General features: G+C 48.9%; 1 protein-coding gene across 1 annotated transcript in view; it reads right to left on the bottom strand.

Annotated features, from left to right (window-relative positions):
- ACAP3 (ArfGAP with coiled-coil, ankyrin repeat and PH domains 3) overlaps positions 1-25314 on the bottom strand; it is a 149283-nt gene that overhangs the window by 36393 nt on the left and 87576 nt on the right. The window contains exons 5-10 of the mRNA XM_090023669.1: positions 16395-16453; positions 9998-10181; positions 6521-6565; positions 5464-5559; positions 4591-4665; positions 1260-1271 (exon numbers count right to left, since the gene is read on the bottom strand). Of these exons, the coding sequence (XP_089879795.1) occupies positions 1260-1271; positions 4591-4665; positions 5464-5559; positions 6521-6565; positions 9998-10181; positions 16395-16453 (471 nt within the window). The remainder of the gene's footprint in view (positions 1-1259; positions 1272-4590; positions 4666-5463; positions 5560-6520; positions 6566-9997; positions 10182-16394; positions 16454-25314) is intronic.

The raw sequence follows: 25314 nt of genomic DNA, 5'->3' as shown, positions 1-25314 counted from the left end.
CCATCGGTCTTCCCTGAAACACCCTGATGGGCAAGAAGCAGCAGTATCGAAGGATTGCCGAGCTCCAAGAGCACAAACAGGAGATCCACCAGCTGCTTCGCCCACCCTGTCCTTTTGAGAAGTTTCCAAGGTTTCTTTTGTGAAAGAAAATGCATTGAACCAACAAGGTTATGGAGGCAGAAGTGCATGCTGTAGCAGAGCGATCCGTGGAGCAAGAGGAGCGGGGAAAGATGTGCTTCCTCATTCCAGCTGATGCAGAGCAGGGTGAGCCCCAGACTGGTTAATTATTGACTTTCATGACTGAGGACACTCTTTCACTCAGCAGGAAGAAGCAGACAGACACGCTGCTGCCTTTCAGCTACCTCTGCTGTCACTGGGGGAGCAGAGGCTTGGTGGGCACAGGTGAAAAGAACAGGAGGAGGTGTCCATGGTCCTGAGCCCTGCGATCCCTCCGGAGAGGGAAGATCAGGAGAAGCAAGTTGCTCTGCACTATCTCCTTTTGTGGACACACTTCCTGCAGCCACCTCTGTAGAAAGAAGTTTACTCCGCTTTGTAGGCAAGACCTTCATTATCAGGGCAAAACACATCCACTGTGGTCCTGTATTCCTCACTCCTGCAATTCTCATGCTCGTGGTAGTGCTAGATAGAGCAGGCCTGGTGAGACCCGGGAAGAACATGGGTATGTACCATGCAAATCTTGCCCATACTTCTATACGTGGTACTGAAGTCCTGACTAACCACATCATTCATCATTGCAGTCCTAAGTTCTTCTCAGGCCACCTCAGCTAGGAAAGCTTCCAGGCCCATAACTCTCCCAACGCACCTCATTCCTGAATCGCAGCACTCCTCACTTCGGTCAGGCACAGTTAGACTTTTAAAGCTATTAGAGATGTAGATAGATGCCTAGTGTACATAGATTCAATTCAGCCCTGCTCAGGGCTCCCCTGCTATTTCATCATGCCTCAAAATGACTCAAAAGTTGGAATAGGGATAAACCCCCATGGATGTTTTATTTAGTGAATGAAAGTCCACTAGGGATTAGGATGAAACTACTGAATTCAGCTGCAATTGTCTTTGGAAATGAAGTGTCCAGAAGTGACGAGCTGGTGCACTGATGAGCAGGGCCATGATCAACTCCAATTGCCAGCATCTTTCCAAAAGCAGGAGACAGATGTGACTCTACGCAACTATTTCTACAGTTCATGACAGGAAGCAAGCAAGCTCTTTAAGACACCACAGTACAGTGTGTGTGTACTTACCTGCAGGAGAGTCTGGAGGAGGCACATCCATAATTGGTGATGGAGAGAGAAAAGAAGAGAAAAAATACATTACTTAACAGTTCTGCCCAGTTCACATTTGACATCATTCAGGAGTAAAAGGATTTAAGGGCCATATTTTCCCCAAAACTGTGTCTCATGAAGGCCTCAGACAGGTCTGTTTGATTTTGGCCCTGACCAGGAACATGTGAATGCAAATCCAGAAGGTAGGGCTGAAGCTGCTTTTGGAGCTCAGTATTGAAGCTCCAGCAGTAGTATGAAGCAACAGCTTTCGATTTGGTTTTCCCTAGCATTGCAGAGCAACGAACTAGCTGCAAAGGCAGAAGCTGTTATATACTCTGCAAAGGCCACAGGAAAACCTGTGCTAGAAGCAAATGGAGGCCGAGGCAGACTGGTTTATCCCTTCTTGTGGGATCCTTTGTCCCTACAATTGGTTGAGAATGAGTTATTCAAAATCCTGGTGTAAAGCTAGAAACAATAGCTGGCAGGCCAAGAATCAAGAGTTCTTCCAGCTGGAACAGCCTGGGCTGTATCAAAGCCAATGGAGACTAAACATGACATGGTTGCCTACAACCCTGATAAGGTTACATGCAACAGCTGGGGACTGAATCTGACAACTTAAAGGTGCCTTCCAGCCCTGTGTCCCATGTTCCTCTGACTGCAGATGAGTTTCTCTGGATTTACTTTGATATAAATGGGAATGGAAGATGGCACAGTGGGATTCCAACTGCCCTGGGGTACATGTGCCATACGCATTGATTTCCATGGGGCCATTCAGACATCCGCAAAACCAAGCAGACTTTGGCACGGTATCACTTCAAAATGCCTGGTTCATGTGAAGTCTTTCCAGTTCAGCCTGCTCTGGGACTACAGGAAGCACAGCCTGACATTCAGCACAGAGCCCAGACATTGCTCGGGCAGCAAAAGACAGGAATCTATCTTCACACATCCCTCAAGAGGCCCCTCTGCAGATGATACGTCCTGCACTCTCCCTTCCCTGCCTGTCAAAGGCCTTGTACAACCCTCTTCCTCCCACACGTGGAGAAAAATCAATATCAAGTTTTGTCTCAATTTTAGCTGGGCATCTTCATTCACACACCTCTGGGAAGTGCAAATGAAGCAATCTGCATGGGCCCCAGGGAGTGAGAGAGAAGCAGACCCTGCTGGCTCCCCACAATTCTGCAATCTCCTGGCTATACCTCTTCCAAGGAAAACATCAGATTTGTGTTAGAAACTGTCCCTCGAATGTCGCTCCAAGGATCTCCTCCACCCCCCTCCTCCTTGGAGACATAATGACCTGGACGGGCCCAACCTCCAAGTTCTCCCTGTTAAATATTATTCCCTGTTCTGCTAGCTACTTTTGATCCAGGTAACACACAGGGTGAAATTACCTCTGAAGCCATACTACTCAGGGCTCTGGCCATGTCACAGGGATAATCCTAGTTGTCCCTCAAAAAGGAGACTTTCAAGGAAAATGGAAAGAACGAACTTGTTAAGTCCCAGGAGGGAATTCTTCCCTCTTAATCAACAGCAAACCACCACTCCAGCAGGAATCTCAGGGGAGCCATGCATATACTGTTGGAAATAGGTTGTTTTTCCCTTGGCTTGCTGTGGGACAAAAGTATATCTGTGCAGACACTGGAAGCTGCTAGAAAGGGGTGTCTTTCAGATCAGATGGACCTCTGAGGTCCTGGCCAGTCAAGGAAGGACCTTGCCATAAGAAGGATACTTCCCCCAGGTGTCCAGCCACATTTGAATTGAAACCTCCCCATCACAGACTCAGTGCATGACCCTGCACTAGTCACTTAGACTTCTGCATCTCTAGGGTCACAACATTTTGACTGGCAGCTCACAGAGACTTTGTCAGCCTTAGCAATCCATGTCTGGGAAGGACTCTGAAATCTGCAGATGGGAGGTGCTGGGAAAAGGTAGAGAGTAAAGGTAGAGAGTGAACTTTTGAAAAAGGCAGGAAGTTTTTACAGCGAATGCCAGTTTCTGATGGACCCTCTGCTGAAGGGGTTCACTTCAAACACAGCGTCCATCCATCCGCTGCCACATGTACCCCTCTTTCTCCCTCTCCCCACCCCTCATGCAATTGTATTGTGAAAGTCAGCTTGGTGCCTCAAATCCCTGCATCTGTCTGGAAGACATGGCTTAAATAGCTGTGCTCTGCCCCATTGGGCAGGGTGTAGAGAAATCTGATTAGCAAGCAAGAAACCTCCCTGGAAGCTGGGAATCCCTCCTAAGGGAGGGAAGTGAGATGTGGCAGTAAAGCCTGCCTCCCCTTCTCACAACCCATTAAGCTAACTGTGATCTCCATGTGAATGAAGAACGGGCCCTGAAGTCGGCTCAGCCCTCAGGGAACAAATGGCTCCATGCATGCATTTGTCAGCTAGCTGATTTAAAAGGGGGCGCTGACCATCTGGTGGAGCTGGGCAGTGAGGCGAGCTGCCGCGGCGGCTCCCTCACGGAGAAAGGCGGAGGGGAAAGGCGGCGGGGGGAAGAAGGAAGCTGGCTGGACAGATGTGTGAGCAGAGAGGGAAGCGTCAGGAGGGCTGGGCCGCCACTGCAGCAGCTGCAGATTGCAGGCCTCACCAGACACTCCTCCCAATTCACTCCGACTCACCCAAGGACAGGCAGAGAAGGGCAAGAGCAGGAGGGGGACAGACTCCAGCTGCAACTGCTCTCCAAGCCCAAAGGCAGTTTCATGGCACGGTCTTGGCCTGGTTATTGAGACTGTTTTAATGCAGGAATGAATGATGATAACACGTGCTGGGAACAGCCCCATGCACTCAGAGACCTCAGTGAGTCTCCCAGACAGTGGCACCAGTGAGGGGAAGAAGCATCCCAGGGCAGGGGAAACTGAGGCAGGTAGAAGGTTAAAACGGGTCAGCCACAGAGCTGGGAAAAGAGTCCTGATTCTTTTCTGCTTGAAATCCCACGTCATCCTCCCAGTCCGCAAGCTAGGATAGTCTTGGCTGTGAGCGCCCCATATTCACTTGCTACGACCTACCGCCCCTCCGCTCACTGCACCCCCATTTCAAACTGAGCTTTGCAACATGGTTGCAGCAGGATCTAATGCCTGATCATGTGGTGCTGAACCATGCTGACATATCTCAGCACCTGCAGGGGCATTACCGTCACATCGCTAACCCCTCTTGCAGCAGCTGCTGCCCTCTCGGCACTGCCAGGCTGGTTAGGACTGCCTCAGCCAGGCCTCCCGAGGTGCTGCGACCTCTCAGTTCTCCCTGTCTGATAGGAAGCTGTGTCCTCTCCTGGGTCCCCTCATGCCAGCTTGCAGCCCAGGACTCACCCTCTGCTGAATCAGTGCATGCTTGTGCTCCATCTCCCTCTTCTCCACAGCAGAGTCAATCACCAGCTGGTCCAGCTGAAGGCAAGGAGGAGAAAACGAGATGGGAAATTCAGCCGATCGTTCCCACTAGGACGCCAGCGGCCATCGCTGCCGCTTCTCCTCCCTTGGGAAGACGTCCGCCCACCCAATCACCTTAGTCGCCGGAAGCAATGGAGCGAAGTGAAGCTGCATTCAGGTGGGCACTGAGGGCTGGCGCAGCACTTAGCTCACCACCCTGGCTCATCCGACAGCGAGGGATTCAGTGTAATGCTCTGTCATCTCCCTGATTAATGGGAGCTCCTTACCCTAAAGCTCTGAGACTTGATGCTGAGGCACAGAGCTGGGAGCAAACTTTACCAATCACTTCTGCACCAGCCCACAGCCTTCTCAACCCCTGCAGTCCTGTCCCAGCGTCAACTGAGTTCAGAATAGGACTGGAGATGGGCCCTCTGGGGGAAATATCCTTTCTCCAGTCAGATCTCAGAGATGTCTCCAATCCCAGATCCTATCTTGAGGTAGGAAAGATATAATGCAAAACAACCCCAGGGTGAGGTATGCTTTTATGTCTGGGAGGTCTGCCCAGCCCCAGATGGACTGTGGACCTGATGGTTCGGTTCAGTGAGCAGGACATACCCAGTCTGATTTAATTAAGGTTGACCTCTTGGCAGAAGGATCCCTGTGGTGGCCATATAGCTGGCAAACACAGGCTCCTGAGCATTGCTCTCCTGCAGCTACCTGGCACCTGGGTTTAAAGGAGGAGGTCTTTCATGGCAAAGGGTTTCTAAGCTGACAATAGGGACATATGAAAGATCACTGCCCCCGCAACCTCCTCACCTCAGTGGCTAGTTTCTTCATGTAAGGATCAAGTTCATGAAGAAGGCTGTATCCCTGCTGGAAAAAAGTGTACTGGGCTTGCATGAAAGACAGCATCTGAGGGTAGGAAACAAAGCACAGAGTCAGATGTGAAGTAGAGAGATGAGCTCTCAGCAGATCCCAGCTCCTAAGGTGCAGACCACCTTTTCACACCACTGCAGTGCCAGCCCCAGCTTTGGCCTAGAGCATCAGCCTGCGTGGAGACGGCTCTCTTGGAAGGAGCTATCTTTGGAAGACCGAGTTCCTCCCTCCCTCCCCCAGGTCCAAATGAATCCCAGTAGTCATGCTGAGGGCTTCCAAGGGGTTACACTCCAGACAAATCCCATTTTCAGCAGGGTCCTTTCCATGCTAAGCACAAAGGAGATACTTTCTCGAGAAATAGTATGTTTCTGTGATTCATAAGCCAGACCAGAACCCAGCTGCTACCCCTGGTACTGCCCCAGACTCCCTGCAAGTCATGTGCTCTCTCAACACTTGTGTAAAATAGAGATAATAATACATCCTCCCTAACAGGAATACTGTGCAGGGAAGGGAACTGTCTGCAGGGTGCTACAGCACCATGGCAATGATAGCTATATAAGCACTCATGGAGTATATACCATGTCAATTTTGCCCTTAAACATCTCTTTCCAAGGCTTAGCTATATAACCTCTCTCCCTAGACTTCATCTCATCCCTTCCTGCCTTCCTGCACTCCCTTCTTGTCCTGTCTTCATATCACGGACCTTGCTAAGCTTACATGCCCCACTGTGAGCCCACAGAGATAATAGCATCGGCATCACTCATCCCTGACAGCCCTCAACCTTCCAGTACACTGAGTGTCTTTTGTTTTTTCATGATCTGCTATTGTAACAACACCCTGCAGCCCACATCAGCTGTCCTGCCGGTGTCAAAGAAACTACATTATCTCCATGCTATGGGTGCCGCACAAGTGTGTTTGCCTATGCAGGATGCAACACCGAGGCCTGCATATCATGAAGTCAGCAGCGTCAATATGGTCAACTTAATAGAGCTCTTACCGCATCCAGTATTTCAAATTTCTTCTTAGCTTGTAGCACATTGATCTGTAAGGGAACAGAGACAAGGATGTCAGCAATCCGCATCAGCCCAGGAGCTAGATACTGTCAGCAGTACCCCTCGCAATGCAATCCAAGTAGAACCCATGTTAGAAATGATGACGACGATGGTGATGGTGATGATGATCATTTAAAGGACTTGGCTAAACTGCTCAGGCTCTGTCTTCTAAGTGACTTAGGGTCATTTGAAGATGCTGCCCAGCATGTAAGCGCAGGTGGTCAAAACTGCTGAGTATTGCTCAAAGTCAAGTAGATGGGAAGCCACGGGATGGCTAATGTTTGGGCTCCAGTTTGATAGCACATCACTCCCCATTAGCCATTGTTAAGCCAGCCAAGGAATCAGCTTGCACAGTGCCTGCCCAGGGACCCTGCTCCTAAAATTTATTAATACCATATTGTGGTTTACAAAGGAAACTGTTTCAGTAACATCAGTGTCAGCCTGAGAGCCCTGGAGACTCCTCAGAGAAGAGGCTGCTGCCATTCAGGCTCCCCCATCATGGCCCTCAATGTAGTTAGGTCTCAGAACGGAAAAACAGTCCTTATGTCCTTTTTGGTTCTGCCTTCCCTGTGTTTTCACAGCCAGAGAAGCACTACAGCACCACCGTGTGATAACATGAGCGTACCGCTCCTGAGATGTGCTGTACAGCTGCAACGTCTGCCTGCAAAATACACTGCGCTGGGTCTAGAGCTTTGCCACCCTTGTGCTCCATCGACAGGTGCCCAGCAAGGGGATTCAAGAGCAGGCTGTAACATCTCTCAGCCTGGAGAATGAAACCTTGATCAGGAAAATCCCAGCTTTAATCCCTATTACAAACGATGGGGAAACATGCAGCAGGTTAAAGCCTTCTTAGCTTTGTCGACCTGCCTTACATTACAAATGAAAGATGCTTAGTAGCTCTTCAACTAACTCCACATGGAACCTGATCACAAAATTACTCCTTATTTTAGAAAGACAGATGGTCTCTCCCCATAAAAGGCACAAGGACTGGGATGGTAGAGGATACAAAGTATACAGGAAGAGGTATAAAGCCAAGCTAGCATTCAGCTGCACTATGCAATGAACTCTGTAGGGAGCAGTAGTGGTTCACAAGATACCAGTTATCAAAATCATGTGTGCAGGACTGCTGCAAAGCTCTTTGGTCAGTGGATGAGTTTAAATGCCACGAGAAGCAGTAAAGTAAACTCTTCCGACTGCTAGTCCTGGATCAAGGCTCAGGAGATGAACAATGCCTCTGCAATTGAAAATAAAAATAAATCAGGGAGCAGAGTGTAAGAGGCTGCCAAGTGACTTGGGACAGCATCATTTTAAAAATAAAAAATGAATTGCATGCAGTTATATAATGCCTTCTCCTTGGATCCCATGGGCAAGTCTGGGAAGTCTTACAAGTGCTGTAATTAGCACTAAAGAGACTCTCAAATGTAGCAGAAGGTTTCTATGGGGTTTCAGCTGTCAGTGTCGTGAACAATATGTTACCATGACAGCTGCAAAATAGGTCCCAGAGTGTTAATAACTCATTTATAAATATGGCACCAGTTAGCATAGACAGCACTGTACTGGAGTAACTAAGACTAGTGCCAGGCACAGGGTACTGGTAATACTTCTGCTGGGTTTGGAGCAGAGGAACTGTTCCCTCCTACAGCCAGATTCAATGTAGCATGGACCTGCCTGCTCCTTCTGGATCTGGTTTATCTGTAGTCAAGGTATGAGGTACATTAGCAAACAGGCAAAGGGCTGGATTATGCATGATGTCCTAGCTCCTTTGTGCCACCTGAGCAAGGCTCTTCTCTTTTTCCCTGTGTATTGGAAAATGGGGTTAAGGTGGGTTTCCTGGGAGTCATCTTCCATTGCTGCACCAATGGTGGTATATCTGAGTTATGGCCAGGATGTTTAGAGTGCCTGGATACAAGCCACCTTCTAGCATCTAAATACCAATCAATAAAATGATAAACCTTTTCCATTTCATTCCTGTGATCCTGAACAGATGCAAAGGGAACCCTGTGCCACTTCACTTGCCTGTGCCTATTTTGGGTTTAAATTGCTACATCCCTGTGGAACTGACCCAGAAATCTCACTGATCTCCACAGCAGTGGAGCTCTCCCACTTCATCAGCATTAGAAAGAGGAATATGACACAGGAAATTCTTCCTTGTGACCTTGCCAGTGAACACAGCTGCATTTATCTGTAAATCCTAGAAGCTGAAAGAACTACAATCCCCCAAGGTTAGCAAAGCATGCATAATTTACAGTTAAAGGGATAGAGTCCCTTTTCTATGTGCCCCTGATTCACAGCATAAGAGGATGTGACATCATACATAGACTATCTCATGATCAGGCAGAAGGTGCTGGCAGATGGTCTCAATTTGGTACTGCAGAGAGTAAGAGCTAGTGGAGTGGCACATAGATCAATATTCACACTGAATGTGTGCACTTCATTGCCTGGAAGAAAGGTCCCAAAGTTGGGTGTTAAAATCTGCAAATGATGCAAAAAAAACCTTGGCTACCAGAGGGGCTAATTGTTGGGACAATAACTATGCACTCCCAGGGGAGATTTTAATGCTAAAAAGAGCTTAATTCAAAGGATTTGGTTTAATTTTTCTTTATAGGAAATAATGGTGACATTTACTGTTTTAGCTAGACTGTCGTGTTTAGCAATGGGTGTGGCATGAGCGCACACACACATACTCATGCCCATTTAAACACACATGTGCTTACACACATACATGTCTGCACACATATGCATATCTATCTGCAAGAATATCTACATACATTTGCACAGAGGTTTTCCTTAAGGAAACAACACAAACAGGGCTGCACTATAACATGCCGTCAAAATGTGGAGGCAGAAAGCACTCAAAAGAGTTGCCCCTCTTCTTCTTGCTTTGAAGAATTACACAGCCCTGTTTTGCAAGCCCCCCTGGAGATACCTCCTGTGGCAGAGACCCTGAGAGGAACCTGCCGGCTCTCGTGTCTTCTTTGTATGGGAGATTTGCAACATTTCCAATCGATCAATGGCCCACTACAGCAAAGCTTACCCCAGTTTCCAGCCAGGATAAAGTATATGATGTGGTCAGACTAAGGTATACAATTTAAAGGATGCAGGGAGCAGAGATGGGATCTACTGCAAATTGTAACTTTCTGCTTGGAGTTTGAAGTAGTCCAGTGACACTAGGGTCTAAAAGTGGGGCAAAACAACTATGACACTGGGTTCCAGGTCTGTTTATCTGGTCTCACTGCCATCTGATGCCCAGGGTTTAATGCTGGACAACTTCAAGATCAGGTGCTATTTCAGACCCAGATATTGCACCATCCTCTGTTGCATCCCACCAAAGATGTTTCTCTACTCTCACCTCCCGAATGCCCAGCATTTATCCCCTGGTCCTGTGGTCAGGAGGAGCGTAGGGGCAGGCAGCTCAATCTCACCTGTAACACATAGTCTAAGGCCAGGTGTCGAAAGCACTTCCTGGTGATGGTCAGGGTGCCCGTTGCTTCCTCCACTTCATGGGGCTTGTGCCGTGGCGCCTGCGCATTCTTCACCAGAGAGATCTCCATGTCCTCTCGCACCTTGTCAAACTGCTTCTTCGTTTCCTTGAACTTCCGAACATCACTGAAACACAGGGAGGAAGAGAACAATGGAAACTAGCACTGCATTACAACCAGGGCAATTATGGAAGCAACATTAGATCAGGTATTTCTGGAAGAACCACATCCTGATTTCATTTGCACCATACTCTGTGCACCCAGAACACCATTATTCTGTATTATACCCAGAGCAAGCAAGAGGAGATTCTGCCCCAAGCATAAGTCTTTGATGTGGCTGCCAACCAATGGCATTGCACCTTAAACTGGGTGTAGAGAATAGAGATGGGATCAAGAACAAATTGCAGCTCTCGAAACCCTGAGGAACGTCACCAAAGTCAACACCACAGAAGCTATCCAAGCAGCATCCAACCTTAATGATGTTCTCTGACAGCCCTCAGGACAAGAAGCAGGATGTTTTACAACCTACTTCATAGGAAACAAAGGCCTTTTCAAAGATGGCCCTGTATTTGAGCCCAGGAAAACAGCATGAAGCCAGCTGTGTGTGATCCTACGAATCAATGCCTAGCACACACATGTTGGCCATTATTGTATGTCCTCTTCTGTGCGGAGAGTGGGTGGGTCTGTTCTGAGTATTAAAAAGTAAAAGTTTGATTTTTCAGATTCTTCTGCCCCCTACAATGTTCTCAATATCCATGTTGAGAGAGAGGCAATCTACCCTGAGAGCTTTATGAATTAATATTAGTGCTTACAGACCACAATCAACATCAGAGCCCCTCTGTGCTAAGGGCTATGCAGACATGTGCCAGAGAGTCCTCTAGATATCTTTAAATTGAAATCTACTCAACTGAAAAAAAAGGTCATAAATGGTCACAAAGCTTTAGGGCCCTACAGCATTCCTGCCAGCATCTGCCGTTGTATCAGCTTGTCCTGATTTTTTTTAAAGCATGTATCTTCCCCATAGGTTGAAGCAAGACCCACAAATAACAGAGGACAAACTAAATCTTAGTATCCAGCCAACAATGAATGAGCTAAGTCACCTTCACTAATGTGACTCAAGATAATACATCTCAGAGGTGTATTATCTTGTGTTGCATTTAAGTCAACTCTGCTCCACATGCGTGTGTATGCTCTGACAGTTATGTTGACTTTAAAAAGTTACGCCAGCTTAACTCAGAAAGTTAGTACATGTGTACACACCCAGAACGACTACAAAGAAATAGATTTAGGGTTCCCTTCCTAAGCTGGATGGGAGATTGACTTGGAGCTTCATGACCACAAAGTAAATTAAGAGAATTTAAACTCCAGACTCAAGTTCCATGGAAGTCAGAGGTGACAGGCTGAGTGATGCTCTCTTGCATCACTGACCCAAATCACTTGGTTCACTATTGCCCTGTACCTTGTGGCAGAATTTACATCTGTACAAACAAGATGCAAAATGGATGCTAGCATTTAAGGAGGTTGGATTTTACCCTGTGCTGATGTAAATAATGATATTAAGTGATGCAAAATCAAGTCCAAAGAGCAGAAGTCAGCCCTATTGTCAGTGCCTGTGTGTAGGTATAGTTGTGCTACATGAAGACAGAAGACGACAGGCTTAGTGAGGGGTCAAGTGCATGTTTAGCAGTGATTTTAAGGAGCTGAGAGGATTAGATCTCTTAAGGGTTAACCTGTCTGCAGCCAGGAATTTCATAACACTGTGGTTGCAACCCTTGGCACCTGTATCTTTACCCTTTCACTGGGCTTAGCTGCCTTTTGCTTCTTTTCATTAGCCCTTGCATCGCTCTCATTAATACCAGGGAAAGTCACATGCGTAAATCACTGTTGCACTGTGCTGAAAGTGGATTGTTTCATGCACGAGACAACGGGAGAAAATGCTCCTGTCTAGCATACAAATGACTGTGGTGCATTTATACATGGCGTGTGCATATATTTATGTAGGCTGTCTATACTGAGATATACATTATGCTTTGTTCCAGTGGCCAAGCCTGGGAGTTTCTGTGCATGTGCAAATACACTCCCCATCAAAATTAAAAGTGGGGAATGAAAGGATGGGGCACCCTCTAACATAGCTAAATACAGCAGGGTGGTACCAAAGCAAGGGAGCTCCTGAAATGCTGTAGGGTTGAGGGTCAAGCCTGCATGACATTGGTGAGCAACTGCTGTCCAGCCAGGCTCAAATAAGTTCATCGGTGCCCTTCACACTGGAACTGCTCAAAACACACGTGTGCCCACACACAGCCTGCTATTCCCCTTGATCTCTCTCTTCCTCTGCATGTGCATATACACCTGTTGAATTTCAAGTACCACAAGTGTCTCCTTCTGAAAGCAAACCCTCCTTGATTTTAAATGTGTGCCCCCAATCAGGAGATGGATTCTCATTACCACAACTGCCAGGCTCTTGCTCCTGGGCCTGGCACGGCCAAGTGGTATGGGGATCTCAGCCATCCAGCAGCTGGGGCCCGGCCTTCTCCTTAGCTATTAATCTGGCTGTCATCCAACTCCCTCCTGAACAGTAATGCTAAAAATTAACTGAGTGGCTTTGAGCCTCATCCCCTGCCCCCCACCCCAAATTGTAGCAAAGAAGAAAACAAGGAGAAAGCAGATGGTGTCTCTCCACACAGCTGCACAGGGCTTGTTGGATACTCATCCACAGTTCAATTAACATGCGGCAGCCGAACACAGGGTTTCAGCTGGCCTGGTAGAAGGTGGCAGAGTGACTCATTTGGTTCAAGAGAGCCAGCCGGAGTCAGTATCTGGGCAGTAGGCCCGGGACTGCAGGAGGGGAAGCTCTTCCGGTATTTCTAGGGGCTCTTGGGGCTGGGAGGGCAGGAAATCAGGGGCGTTTCCTAGTTCGCAGCCAGAGGTAAGCTAATGGATGCCTGTACACATTAAATCAGGACAGGAGTCCCTGGAGGAGAATGGTGGGCTGATCTTTGGGACCGGAGACCTTGCATCAGTCTAGGAGGTTCCCCATTATTCACCTCCAAGAAATTCCTGATTCTGCCAAACCCATCTCACAACAATATTTCTAGCCAACTCAGGTATCTTTCAATCCGTGACTGCTTAGCAGCATGCTCCTTCCCCTGCTTCCATCCAAGCTTCAGGCATCCCACCCACATGCCTGCATCCACCCAGGTTCCTGTGGGAGGCTATCGAGGATGATGGGAGGGGTGGATCTCTGGACTGCAGAGCCTGAAAGTGAAGTCCCGAGTGGTGAGGGGAAGCAGAGGGTGTTTCCATCTCCTACTGCTCCCTTGCACTTCTGGCAAACAACTTAGAAAGGACCGTGTGTTGGAGAGCATGGAGAGGGGGAATGAAAGCCTGTCCTATTTAGGTGGCTTTCCAGTCTAGCCAGGCTGAGTGATGACCGGGATGAGTTGTTGCTCTCTGATGGCAGGTCAATGGCTGGTGCAAAAGGAGCTTGGCAGGTCACTGCTCCCTAACACAAAAAACACTGACAGGATTGTCAGCTCGGTCCTTGGACCAATGCTATTCAATGTCTTCATCAGTGACTTGGACGAGGGCGTGGAGAGCACCCTGTCCAAGTTTGCAGATGATACCAAATTAGGGGGTAATTTAACACACCAGAGGGTAGGGAACGGATCCAGGCGGAGCTGGACAGGTTAGAAAAATGGGCAGAACAAAATAGGATGTAGTTCAACAAAGACAAGTGCAAAGTGCTGCACCTGGGCCAAAAGGACCACCAACACACTTACAGGCTGGGGGTGATCTTCTCAGCAGCACAGCAGTGGAAAGGGATCTTGGAGTCATAGTTGACACCAAGATGAACATGAGTCGTCAATGCGACCAAGTGATCAACAAGGCTAACTGCACTTCATCATGCATTTCCAAATGCATGATGAACAGGTCCAGAGAGGTGATACTCACCCTCTATGCGGCACTGGTCAGGCCGCGGTTGGAGTGCTGCATCCAGTTCTGGGCACTGCACTTCAGGAGGGACGTGGACTACATGGAGAGGGTTCAGAGGAGGACACTCATACCATCAGAGGCCTGCAGGCAAGGCCCTAGGAGGAGAGACTGAGGGACCTGGATCTCTTCAGCCTTTGCAAGAGAAGGCTGAGAGGTGATCTTGTGGCTGCCTATAAATTCGTCAGGGGAGGGCAGCAAGGAACAGGAGATGCTCTATTTACTAGGGCACCCCCTGGAGTAACTAGAAACAATGGCCACAAATTGATGGACAGCAGATTTAGTTGGACATGAGAAAGAATTTGTTTATGGTGAGGTTTGCCAGAAGCTGGAACGGGCTTCCAAGGGAGGAGGTGCTCTCCCCTACCCTGGGGGTCTCCAAGAGGAGACTGGACAAGCGCCTTGCTGGAGTCGTCTGACCCCAGCGCTCTTTCCTGCCCAGGGCAGGGGGCTGGACTTGATGATCTACTGAGGTCTCTTCAGACCCTAACATCTACGAATCTATGATTGTCCCTAACCTGCTACCTCACCAGAGCTAGAGCAGCCACAGAGTGAATGGTCCAGGGGGACTGAACTCTCCTCTCATCCCCAGGAAAAGCTCCTTCCCATGGTGATGGAGACATTCATGGGGCAGTACCCTGTCCCCGGCAGGGTCCATGTTGGGCCTGAGTTGCATAAGCAGAGGCCTTTAGCCTCCATGGCTCTATGGTGTGGAGGGCTGGTTAGAGGATGAACAGCACCCGATGGGAGGGGTATGACCTAGCTGCTAACGTTGCTTTGTTCCCTTTCTCAGCCACGAAATTTCAGTTGCAGCTCTGGGGAATGATTTTAAATGATCCCAGTGGAAGACCCATTTCAGATACACAACCCCAGCAATCCGTAAATCAAAGGTCCAGGCCCCATGAGTGCAGGGACTGATGGGCACGTGCAAGGGAATAATGCAGACACATTGAAATGGGAACAGCCCCCAAATGAAGGTGAAATTCCCTTTTCCGGCTGCCAGGGCTTAAGCAGATTAAATCTGAGCTCATCAGATAAATGATTAGAGAGGGGGAAGGGGAGAGCTCAGAGAGGGGTCATTGCTGGGTTTCCCCTCCCTCCCCTACACCAAACCACCCACCGCTGCTGAAGGATTCGCACTTAATTACCCGTTCCCATGGAAACCTGCTCCCTCTTAGCTGAAGGCCTCCATTGCCTCTCTGACCTATATTCAGCTGATTTGGGATCTCACGCTGCACTTGGTACCTGCCCTTGGGGAGCAAATGCTCTCAGAGCATATACTTTAATGTAGAGGGAGCAAGGAAAGCCTGGAAAGGCCGCAGGAAGCTTGTTCCCCTCCCAACAGAGGAGCAAATTCCTAAGCAGAGGAGCAAGACCAAGTGGTTGCCTGGCTTTGGGTTATACTACACTTTATAGGAGCTCAGGATATCTAGTGCCAAAGACCACCCTCTTAGGGCATCAGGTCAGGCCTGGATTTGAGGGTACCAACATGCACATGAGATTTCAGACCACACTGCAGTGGCTAATCCCCGATACAGGGGGAAGCCATTGGCTCTGCCTGCCAGTGTTCACAGGCTGTCTAGTAATGCAGAATCACCAAAGGTCCCAGGCTTGGCTAGGGAGCCAATGTGATTTTGGGGGGCTTAGTGACACAGCTGGATTTGGAGGTGAAGTAATTTGTGGAGGGCTGTCCCCATGTGGATTTTGGAAGCTGCATTAATCTAGATCAGTAATTTTCAACCTGTCGTCCACAGACCCCTAAGGGGTCTGAGAAAGATGACTGTGATCAATCAAAAGTATGTAACAAACCCACATTTACCATTCAAAGGAGTCCACAACCCCATTCAAAAAAAATTTAGGGGTCTGCAAATGAAAAAAGGTTGAAAACCACTGATCTAGATCATTAACTAAACTGCCGATGAATCTCATCCAGGACAGCAGAAAACCCATCTTTACAGAGGCATGGTGTTGCACCCAGGCTGCACAGCTCTGGTCTATCAGCAGTGGGTTTAGTAATAGGGGTCGGTGTGGACATGGACCTGAACTTCCCTGAAGACTCGGGGCATGTTCACAGAGGAGCTTTACTTCATGTGTGGCATTAAATATGACACTAGGGAAGAAGGATGTGCACAGCACCTAGACCTAGCAGATCCCATGCAAGGTCAAGGTGAGATGACAGCACAATTACACCCCACCCCCATGGTTTCTTCCCATTGGAGACACCTTTGTCCCCAGGCAGGGCCTTGACTGCGTATGCAGCCAGCGTGCTGCAGATCTGTGTCCATCACAGATACGCAGGGTTAGTAGTTCATCGAGAAGCCCCAGGTGCGCTGGAAAGATGGGTACTCACTCTTTCACAAAGTTGTGCAGTTGTTGTCGGACTGACCTCTGAGCCTGGTCAAAAAGGATCTGAGAGAGAAGAGAAAGAACGTCATAAAGAATAAAAACAGGAAACTTTCCCCAACCTGAAGTGAATGCACAGCTCTGAGAGGATCAACTGCCCTGGCGCAATGGTTTTCCACTCTGCCAGTGCTATAGGGGAGGTTGAGGCTTAATTCTGCCTAAGGGCCCAGCTCAGCTCTTGGGTTTAGAAGGACTCCTCACTTTTACACGGGAGACATGGGTTTGATCCTCAGCCCACTTCTGCCGACTCAAAAACACTGTGCCATGTAGGGCATCTGCACAGCCTCCCACATAGAGAACAATGCAGAGGTAACAGCTTCTGGGTGCCAGCCGTCAGTGCGAGGGTGGAAAGCAAGAGCATGTCCTTGTCAAAGCTAGCTTGTTGGCTCCCCCATTTCTGCAAATGTATTGGGTGCCCTGAGTAATCTTCGGAGAAGCAAGGTGGCATTGCACAAACAGACAGCAGATGCCGAGCTGCTGCATCTGGCTATGCTGAGAAAAACAGGTTGGCTCCCCAGAGGCATTGACTACAATCCTGACCGGGAGAGTCAATAAGTGCTCTCTAGGATGCTGAGTGGTGGGACGCTGGCAGAAGGCCTGCTACCTGATGTGACCACAGTCAATTTTGAACTACTAGCATTCAAGGGTCCCTCAGCAGAAGCCTTCTGCATTCTCCCTTCCAGGATCCAGTGAAGGTCACGACGTCCCCAAGACAGAATGTCTTAACATGCACACACCCAGGGTTCCCAAGCTTTTGCAGAAAGGGGCCACTTGTACCCGTGCTTTCCTTAGGAGCTTGAGTTTCAAAAGGTGCCTCCAGGGGTGTAGGTTGTAGCCGTGTTGATCTAAGGACACAGGCAGACAAGGTTCTTTGGGTGAATCTGGTCTCTTTTATTAGAGCAACTTGAACAGTTGGGGAAAAAAATCTTAAATTTGAAAAGCTTGCCAAGAAAACAATTTCCAACTATTTAAGTTGGTCTAATAAAAGAGATCAGATTCACCCAAAGAACCTTGTCTGCAAAAGGTGCTTCCAGCTTTTTCATATTGCCAGCAGAGGGCACCATCACCTCAAACTGCACCCAGTCTCCAGATTTTAGGAATGATCCCAGGGAGTAGGGACACTGGGCTCTGAAGACACACCACAGCAAGGAGCACAACACCCCAGTCTTCCCCTGTAAGCACCAGCTCCCCACACACTGGAGATACCATAGCCATGTTCCACAGCATCTCAGGGAACGGAGGTACGACTCAGGGCTGAGTGTTGACCAAACACCGGCACATCTTGCTGCTCTGAGTTTCAGAAGGTTACAGAAAGGGACATTTCTTCTCAATCTGCCTCTTCACCCCTGGACCTTAAGCCCTGACTTGGGAGACACACAGTACCAGCAAAGGGGTGCATATAGTTCCTATGTCCCATTCACCCCTTGCACTTCTTATGGCCAAAGCCAGTTATGGATGTGGAGGGCATGTGTTCAATGGGAACAGGACTGAGACCTGCCAGACTCATGCCAAGTGTTTGGCCCATGCTTGAACCTTTTCAGACTGGGTTGTCCAGGGTTCTCCCTGAAGTGTGAGTCCTCTCTTCCAAAATCCTGCTATTCTGCTTAATGTTGGCTGCAGTTTTTTCCTTGAAGGCTGATTCAGCCCCAAGAGTAAGTTCAAAGGAAGGCTCTCAGCCAATGTCTGTGACGCTGCCACGAGTCTCTGGCAAGGCCGTGGTGCAGAAGAATGATGTTTTTAACCCCCCTGTAGTAAAAGCGCCTTTTCCCACTTCAACTCTTTTCTGCACCCAGGGGCAGCCCTGACTCCCACTGCCTCTAGTAGCAATCCTGGCTGAGGAAGGCCCCAGCTTTGAGACATCATACCATGCCCCCTGCAACGGCTGTCCCTCCCTCCCTTGTCTAAGTGCATGCTGCATCTTTTTATGCAGGTCATTATGTGAGATGGCAGCTGATGAGATGCAAACTGCAGAGCTTCGGCCTTCCCAGCCAGGGATCTGTCTCTGGGAGGAAGAAGCCGTCATCCCACCCCAGGCCACCCACCGCAGCAGACACTGTGCCCAGCACAGCTGGCTTTGCCCAAGGTAGCTGTTTGCTTTGAGGACAAGAGAAGCACTGGGTTTCAGAGCAAGTCCTCTGAGTACTTCACCCTGTGCAGAGCATATTCTGGCCTCAGGACTGGGACCTTGCACCTTTAGGTCAATAAAAAGCATTCTGATCATTTACTGCATAGGAGATTTATGGATGCAATCTTCACAAAACCCAGATATTACCATGAGAGGCACTGATATTAAATCTAGTGAAAGGGCTAGTTCTAAGGACCTATCAGCTCTGAGTAACCCTTTCAGATCTCCTAGTGCTCTATGCAGACCCTTAGGATAATTACTGGCTCTAAATGCACCATCCCTAATTCTTTTCATCACTAAGCACTTGGCAAAGGAAGTCATTCCTCTTATCCCCACTTTACAGATGAGAAGACTGAGGGAAAGGGAAGTGACTTGCCTATATCCAGCCTATGGCTACCAGTGGCAGATCTGGGAGTGGAATCCAGATGTTTGAAGTCTGAAATAGAAGAGCAACAAACAGCTGGCAAGAGCACCAAAAAGAGCCAGTTACAGCTAAGGAAGGAGGTTTTTCAAAAGTGCCAGAGGGCTTTAGGAACATAAATTGTATTGTCTTTCAGTTGGATTTGTGCTCCTAAATCCCTTAGTCTAAGGGTGAAAACTGGTCAGAACAAGGCATTTACTATGCTTGTTTTGCTTGAGGGAAAACACTGTTCTCTGATAGTCCACTGAAACAGAGCTCAGAGTGATACATAAAACAGTATTACAGTCACACCAATATCTCCAAGGGCTTCACAGACTACCAGATACGATCCAAACAGTGCTATAATTTGTAGGCAAAGGCAGCAGTGTGGGACATCTGCTCTCTATAGCTATGTGCCTCCTAATCCACTTCCATTACCAAGAGAGGGAATGATGGCCTTGGGTGGCGTGCCTGCCTGACACGTTCTGACAGTACCATGAGACTTCACATCCTAATGTAACATCTCAGCGGGTCAGGGCCTATTAGGACAGAAACACATCAGAAATACTGAGTAGCCAGCCACTAAAAAATAAAGAGAAGGCCCAAAGGATTGTGGATAAGAGGTTTCAGCAATAGTATTGGCTGCACCCTCAAGTACATTCATTATGCAGACGACTGCAGCCAAGGACAAAGCAAGGGTGGGTGCCACCGCCTAGCTGAATACAAACAGCTAGGAATGGCATCTAAATATGAACAGATGCAAGAGGAAGGCGGGGTAGGACCTGGACCACCCACCTTCCTGGCTTCACCAATGTAAATTCTTTGCTGCTTTTGGCACCCATTTGCCCTCCTGGAAAATACTACAAGAGCTGTTGGCCTATGTTTCCCATGCAGGCTGCTCCCCAAGCGATGCTTATGTGTTGATGGCGCTTCACTGTGCTTGCAACGCTGAGCACGGAAAGGCAAACAGCAACGAGGCCATCTGGTCCCCACCTGCACCCACATCTGGAGAGCCTCCACGCTTGGCTTCCGGCAGGGTGACACATTTGCTGGAGTCGGAGAGAGCGGACGCTTGATGCTGTTGGCCATAAGAGTGCAGACAGGCCCACTTGGGGGGGATGAGCAAGTAAACTCCAGAGCAGGAGTAGATTGGAAGGGATGCAATGTCAAAGGAGGGAGCTGGCGGATCGGCTTGCTCAGCTTGAAGGATAGTGCAAATGCCAGGGCAGTGCATTAAACAAAGCACGCGTGAGCCTAGGGATGGTTTCTTAGAGCCGCAGCAAACAGCCCGTGATCCCAGTGTCCTGATCACATCAGCTGGGGTGTCTGTCAGTTGGGATGTGACAAGGCTGGCTCTGCACACTGATGCCTGCCTTGGGAGATGGGGCAGGTCTTGCAAAGTTTCTGAATGGGAGGATGTCTCTATAGTGCACACAATATTACTACTTTCTGTGGGTGTATTCAGTATGGGTAGAAACAAGGCCGAAGCCAGGCATCGTGCAGAAAGGTATCCTGCCAGCATCCCCAGCCCTCTTCAGCCAAGCACCTCTCTCCTCCTGACCTGCAGTCGTGCTCCCGTTTCAGCCCAAGGTCCCACACAGCTCTGCCCAAGCCCCTCGCTTCTGACTAGCAGTGGTCCCCGCAGGCCTGAGTCAAGATAGCTAGATGGTGTTGTGATGGGAGCCATAATGGATAGGCATTTCATGCCAGCAAAGGCTCTTAATAAATATGCTGAGAGTCCCTCCGTGATACCAGCTCTTCTCATATTGCTTCTTCATTTATTTTGCCTGCCAAGGTCAACTGGGAAATTTTTACCAGTGGCTCCTCCATGGGATTTTCAAAACAAAATTAGCAGATGAAATGAAAACAGTTTTACAGGGTTGCTTTTTACATCCAAAATCATTCCCTGGCTTGTTCTTACTTCCCAGGCATGTTCAGAATAAATCATTTGGGCTAAGATTTTCCAGACTATGTGTCACCCCACCCTTTCTCCTCCCCTCAGCCTAGCCATGGGGATTGCAGTCCGTGACTCACCTCTGGTAACAGCACACAGGGTCCGCACAAAGATGGAGGGGGGGCAAACAGGCTTCTTATCCATCTGGGGAAAAAGCAAGACCCTGAATATTCCCCCACTAAATGCAAAGACATAGGCACTGTTTGTGTTTGCTGCTATGCCAATGCACATTGCATTGAAAATGGTGGGTTCCTGGACCACTTGAAGTCCTGGGACATTTTGTCTTTGAGCTTAGTGGGCTAGGATTTCATCCCGGGAGCAGTGAGTCTGGATCAGGAAGCACAATGCGTGGTTATCTTGATGCCTGGACGCGTCCAAGGGGAGGATCCATATCGCTAAGGCTTTCGCCTCCGAGTAAATGAACTGGGAGGATTACTTTGTACAAGAAGAGAAGCTTACCCTAATTGCTAGGCAAAGCAGAAGCCCATGCAACCACCTCTGAGATGGGACATTACAACTCTCTTCAAAGCAGAGTCACCCTGCACAAGCCTTAGGGCCAGAAGTGAAAAGTAACATTTCTTCATAGAAGCAGAGCTGTTCATGGAGCTGAAATGTAATTCTCCAATTTGCCCAGTGCGTCGTGTTAAATATCTTTGCTCCAGCAAAAAGCGCCCTGAGACTGTCTGGGTCCAGAAACAGCCCAAGGTCTGGCTTATGTTTTCTATCTCCCAGTTCCCACGAGCCCCTGGTGTGCTGGGTGGTGGATACTGGATACCTTACCAACCGAGAGAGAAACGCACACAACTCGGTCAAGGTAGCTGCCACGTTTCCCAGAACAGCGGCCCACCCTGCGGTCGAGGCAGCTGTGAATTATTAAACATGTCAGAGCTAGGACTGTAGTTGGCTCGGCACAGTCTGCTCCTGGCATCTAAGCCCCTTTCTTTTCTCTTCCGCTGGCTGCACTATTTAGCAGCTGTGATGGTCTCCTCTCCCTTCACATATGCCTTCTGTGACTACTTGCTCAGCAGTGTGTGATCCGTCCAAGCTGGGTGGGGCAGACCAGCCTGTGGAAAGAGCATGTGAACACCACCGAGGCTGTTCCAACAAAGGAACAAAATGAAACAATTACACCATATGGTGCATGTCTCCCCAGCCTCAGACGCTTGCTGCAGTTTACTTCCCTGCCATTCAAGTTCCTGAATCCAACAAGGTCTCTAACCGGAGAGTCCCTGAGCTCTGCTGAAGGCTTATGCATTCTGGGAACAATTTAGGGCTCAGCTCGGTCCTTCTCCTTCCAGCTACGTGAAGTGAGGCACGAGCAGTTCCTCCCAGTCAGCAGCTAGCTGGGCTTGTCTGTAGAGAGGGGCTGGGGTGAAATCAGAAGCAACCAGAGCATCCATGCCGAGATGGAAGGGAAACAGAGACAAACTCTGTCTCTAATCTGAAACAAGTGCAGATAACTTGCTCCTTTCTTTCTGGCCCTTCTGTTTCTCTTGAGCTCCAGAGGTACTGAAGAGGCAGCCCTGATATCCCTTGAAAGCCTTGCATTATTCAACCAGGAGCAGGAAGTTCTGAAAACCTCGTGAGAAAACTTGCTCTCAGTCCATTACTTCAGACCCAAGTGAATCAAATAGTTTATTGAACCACCCAGGCCTGTATTTAATGCATCTGAAGCCAGCCACCCACCTTAGGGTGATTCACTAGTAAGGATCCAGTATGTCTCCAAGCTCCAAAGCTTTCTTCTACCCAGTAGATCCGTATCTGATTGAGATGGAGCGATATCAAAAGTTTCGGGACATTAAACTCCTCCGAAATATTTTGAAGGGCTGAGTGTCTCGTGATGACATAATGATATAGATGTCGAGATGTCACAGTGCCAAGCAGAAATTCTGCATCCGTGAACATGTTCTGTGTTACGGGAACTCATATCTTCTAGCATAAGCCTAATGTGTTGTAGAAAACTACACCGGATCCCATCAGTATGGTGAGGGGCAAGCAGCTTGGAGGACTTCCCTTTGCCTGTCCTTTAGATTTCTCTCTCCCTTCACTTACAAACATAATCACCCGCAGCCCTGTGACATCTGCCATCTGCCTCACTGACTCATCACAGCTTGGGTGGCTTTTTCCTTGACAGCAGGAAATGCTTCCTGGCTCGCTCAGAGAAGCCGAGTCTCCTTTGCAGGCCGCTGCTGGATGCCCCTGACAAGCCACACTGATGAGGGAGGGATGGTTGGGGCTGTTTAAGCTTGGACGAGGCAGAGAGAATAGGGCTGGGCTGCAGAGGGCAACACTAATGTCACAGCTTCTGCATCTGAGAGAGCCTGGTGCTCCAACACTGCCATGGATGGACTTACTGGGCTCAGCCCACGTAATTATCTTGCCCCCGCGTTTTCACTGGCACGTGCTTTCTTTTTTTTTTTTTTTAATCTCATTGATAAAAGGGTACGTATGGATCTGGACAGACAGACCGAGACAAAGAAAAAAAAACTATTTACAGAGGCAGGTAGTACAGCTGGAGGAAATTTTTCCCTATTTTGATTTTTTTTCAGTGCCATTTTTGCAACGAAGAGAAAGTTTCATAAAAAGTTGCCCTGAAAACTGCATCCTTTTTTTTTTTCCCTCCCCACAGATGGATACATGGATGTTCACACTCGCTCCTTCCTTCCTGGACGGTTTATTACTTCATATACATATTGTTAGCACGTTCTCATAGAGCAGGAGACCACAGAAGTGCCATCAGCCCCAAATGACTCTCCTTTCATATTAATGCTACTGGAGGGGGAATGAGGTATAAAGGCAAAGTGCTTTCAACCCCCACTCTCACAGGCAGAATTTCCCCTGAAGGGCTCTGTGGCTTGGGCAGCTCTCGTGGATTATAATGCAACCAGAAACACCCTCTGGAAGGGTCTGTGATCCACATCTCCTTATAGCCCCGACGTATTCCTTCAATAATTGCCTCTCATGGGTTCTGGCGACTGGAGCTCTGCTCCTGGGCTTTGAAATCCGCAGCGGGGGGATGAATCACTGTGTATTACATGGCCAAGTCTCTCTCATCCCCTGCGTGCACAGCAAGTCCTGCTGTAAATAGCCACCCAGGGGACCAGCTGGAATTGGCTGCTAGCAGAGCTGGCCTGAACAAAATTTCCCTGAAAGCTATGGTGTGGCTAGGATTAGGGATCAGTCACTTTAAGCCAGGTGAAGCCCAGGGTACGAATGCCCCTGCAGTGGGGTGTAAACTCTGTGGTTTGGACCCAGCTGTATTTAAAATGGGTGGAGCTGGCCCAGAGGCAGAGCTGGGGCTTGTCTCCTGGCCTCATGAAGAGGGTAGGGCATGAGGTCTGCTTTCTGACTTGCACAACTCCCCTGCTGCCTGGAGACCGGGGCAACTGCTTGCCCCTAGCACCATTCCTCGTCACAGTTTCCTCCCATAAACTTCCTCCAGTCCTTCCTGATTACATCAGGGGGAAGAGGAAAAACCACCCATGTCTCCCCCACCTCCCACCCTAGTCTCTGGTCAGAGTGGTGCTGGGAGGCCCAGAGGTCGTCTTTCAGTCCAGCTCTGACCCCTCCATCTGCCTGAGGTCTCTGGGGAAGACTGTTCACATCAGAACAGCTCCAGCTTGTGCCCATGTGTGGCTTGTGTTGTAGGTGATGGTAAAATCACCTCTGCTCCTTGATGAAGAGCCAAGTCACAGCCGCTCCATGTTGTGCTGCCTCCCCCTCCTGCAACCTGTGCCTGTCGTTTTCTCACCGTTTTAAATGTGATGCTGCAGCCCTGAGCAATGGACGCATTGCACAGACTTTAATCTGGGCAGCACGAAGCGGTTAGCACAAAGCACAGGCACCTGCGTCCACTCTTGGCACGCGCTGGGCGGGATTATGCTACCTCTACAGTAGCATTGTAGTCTGATTAGACAAGTGACTCCACTGGGCAGAACAACTGCCCTTGACAGCATGGAAGAAAACTGGGATTTCTAATCACACTGCTGCTGGGGGACCCCTCTCCAGTTCAAGCGTGTGGTTTTAATACTCTTGAGTAATGGTCTGTAGGAAACATCCATGAGCTACTGCACTGATGTAATTCTAAACACCACTGCACGGCCTCTTCGCTCACAGTCCCACAGGCCATAAAGCTATCGATCCCAAACTGACAGAGGCCTTCTGGCTCCTTTAGCTACAAGCAGATCTCATTACACTTGCATTTAATTATGATTACCAGGCTCTGTAAAAAAAAGAGGAAAAGGTTGTTTTCTCACATTTAATGGCCCGGCAAGTTGTTCATGCCTTAGAACAACAGTCTGCAACCTGTTAAGGATGTGGGCCAGATTGAGTCACCTTGGGTCAGAGGCATGAGGGTCGGGGACAGAGGGGGAGACCCAGGTGCTGTC

Source organism: Crocodylus siamensis, chromosome 12 (genome assembly GCF_052110815.1).
Source record: "Crocodylus siamensis isolate JL-2025a chromosome 12, ASM5211081v1, whole genome shotgun sequence".
NCBI lineage: Eukaryota > Metazoa > Chordata > Crocodylia > Crocodylidae > Crocodylus > Crocodylus siamensis.
This window is presented reverse-complemented; position numbering and strand designations above follow the sequence as displayed.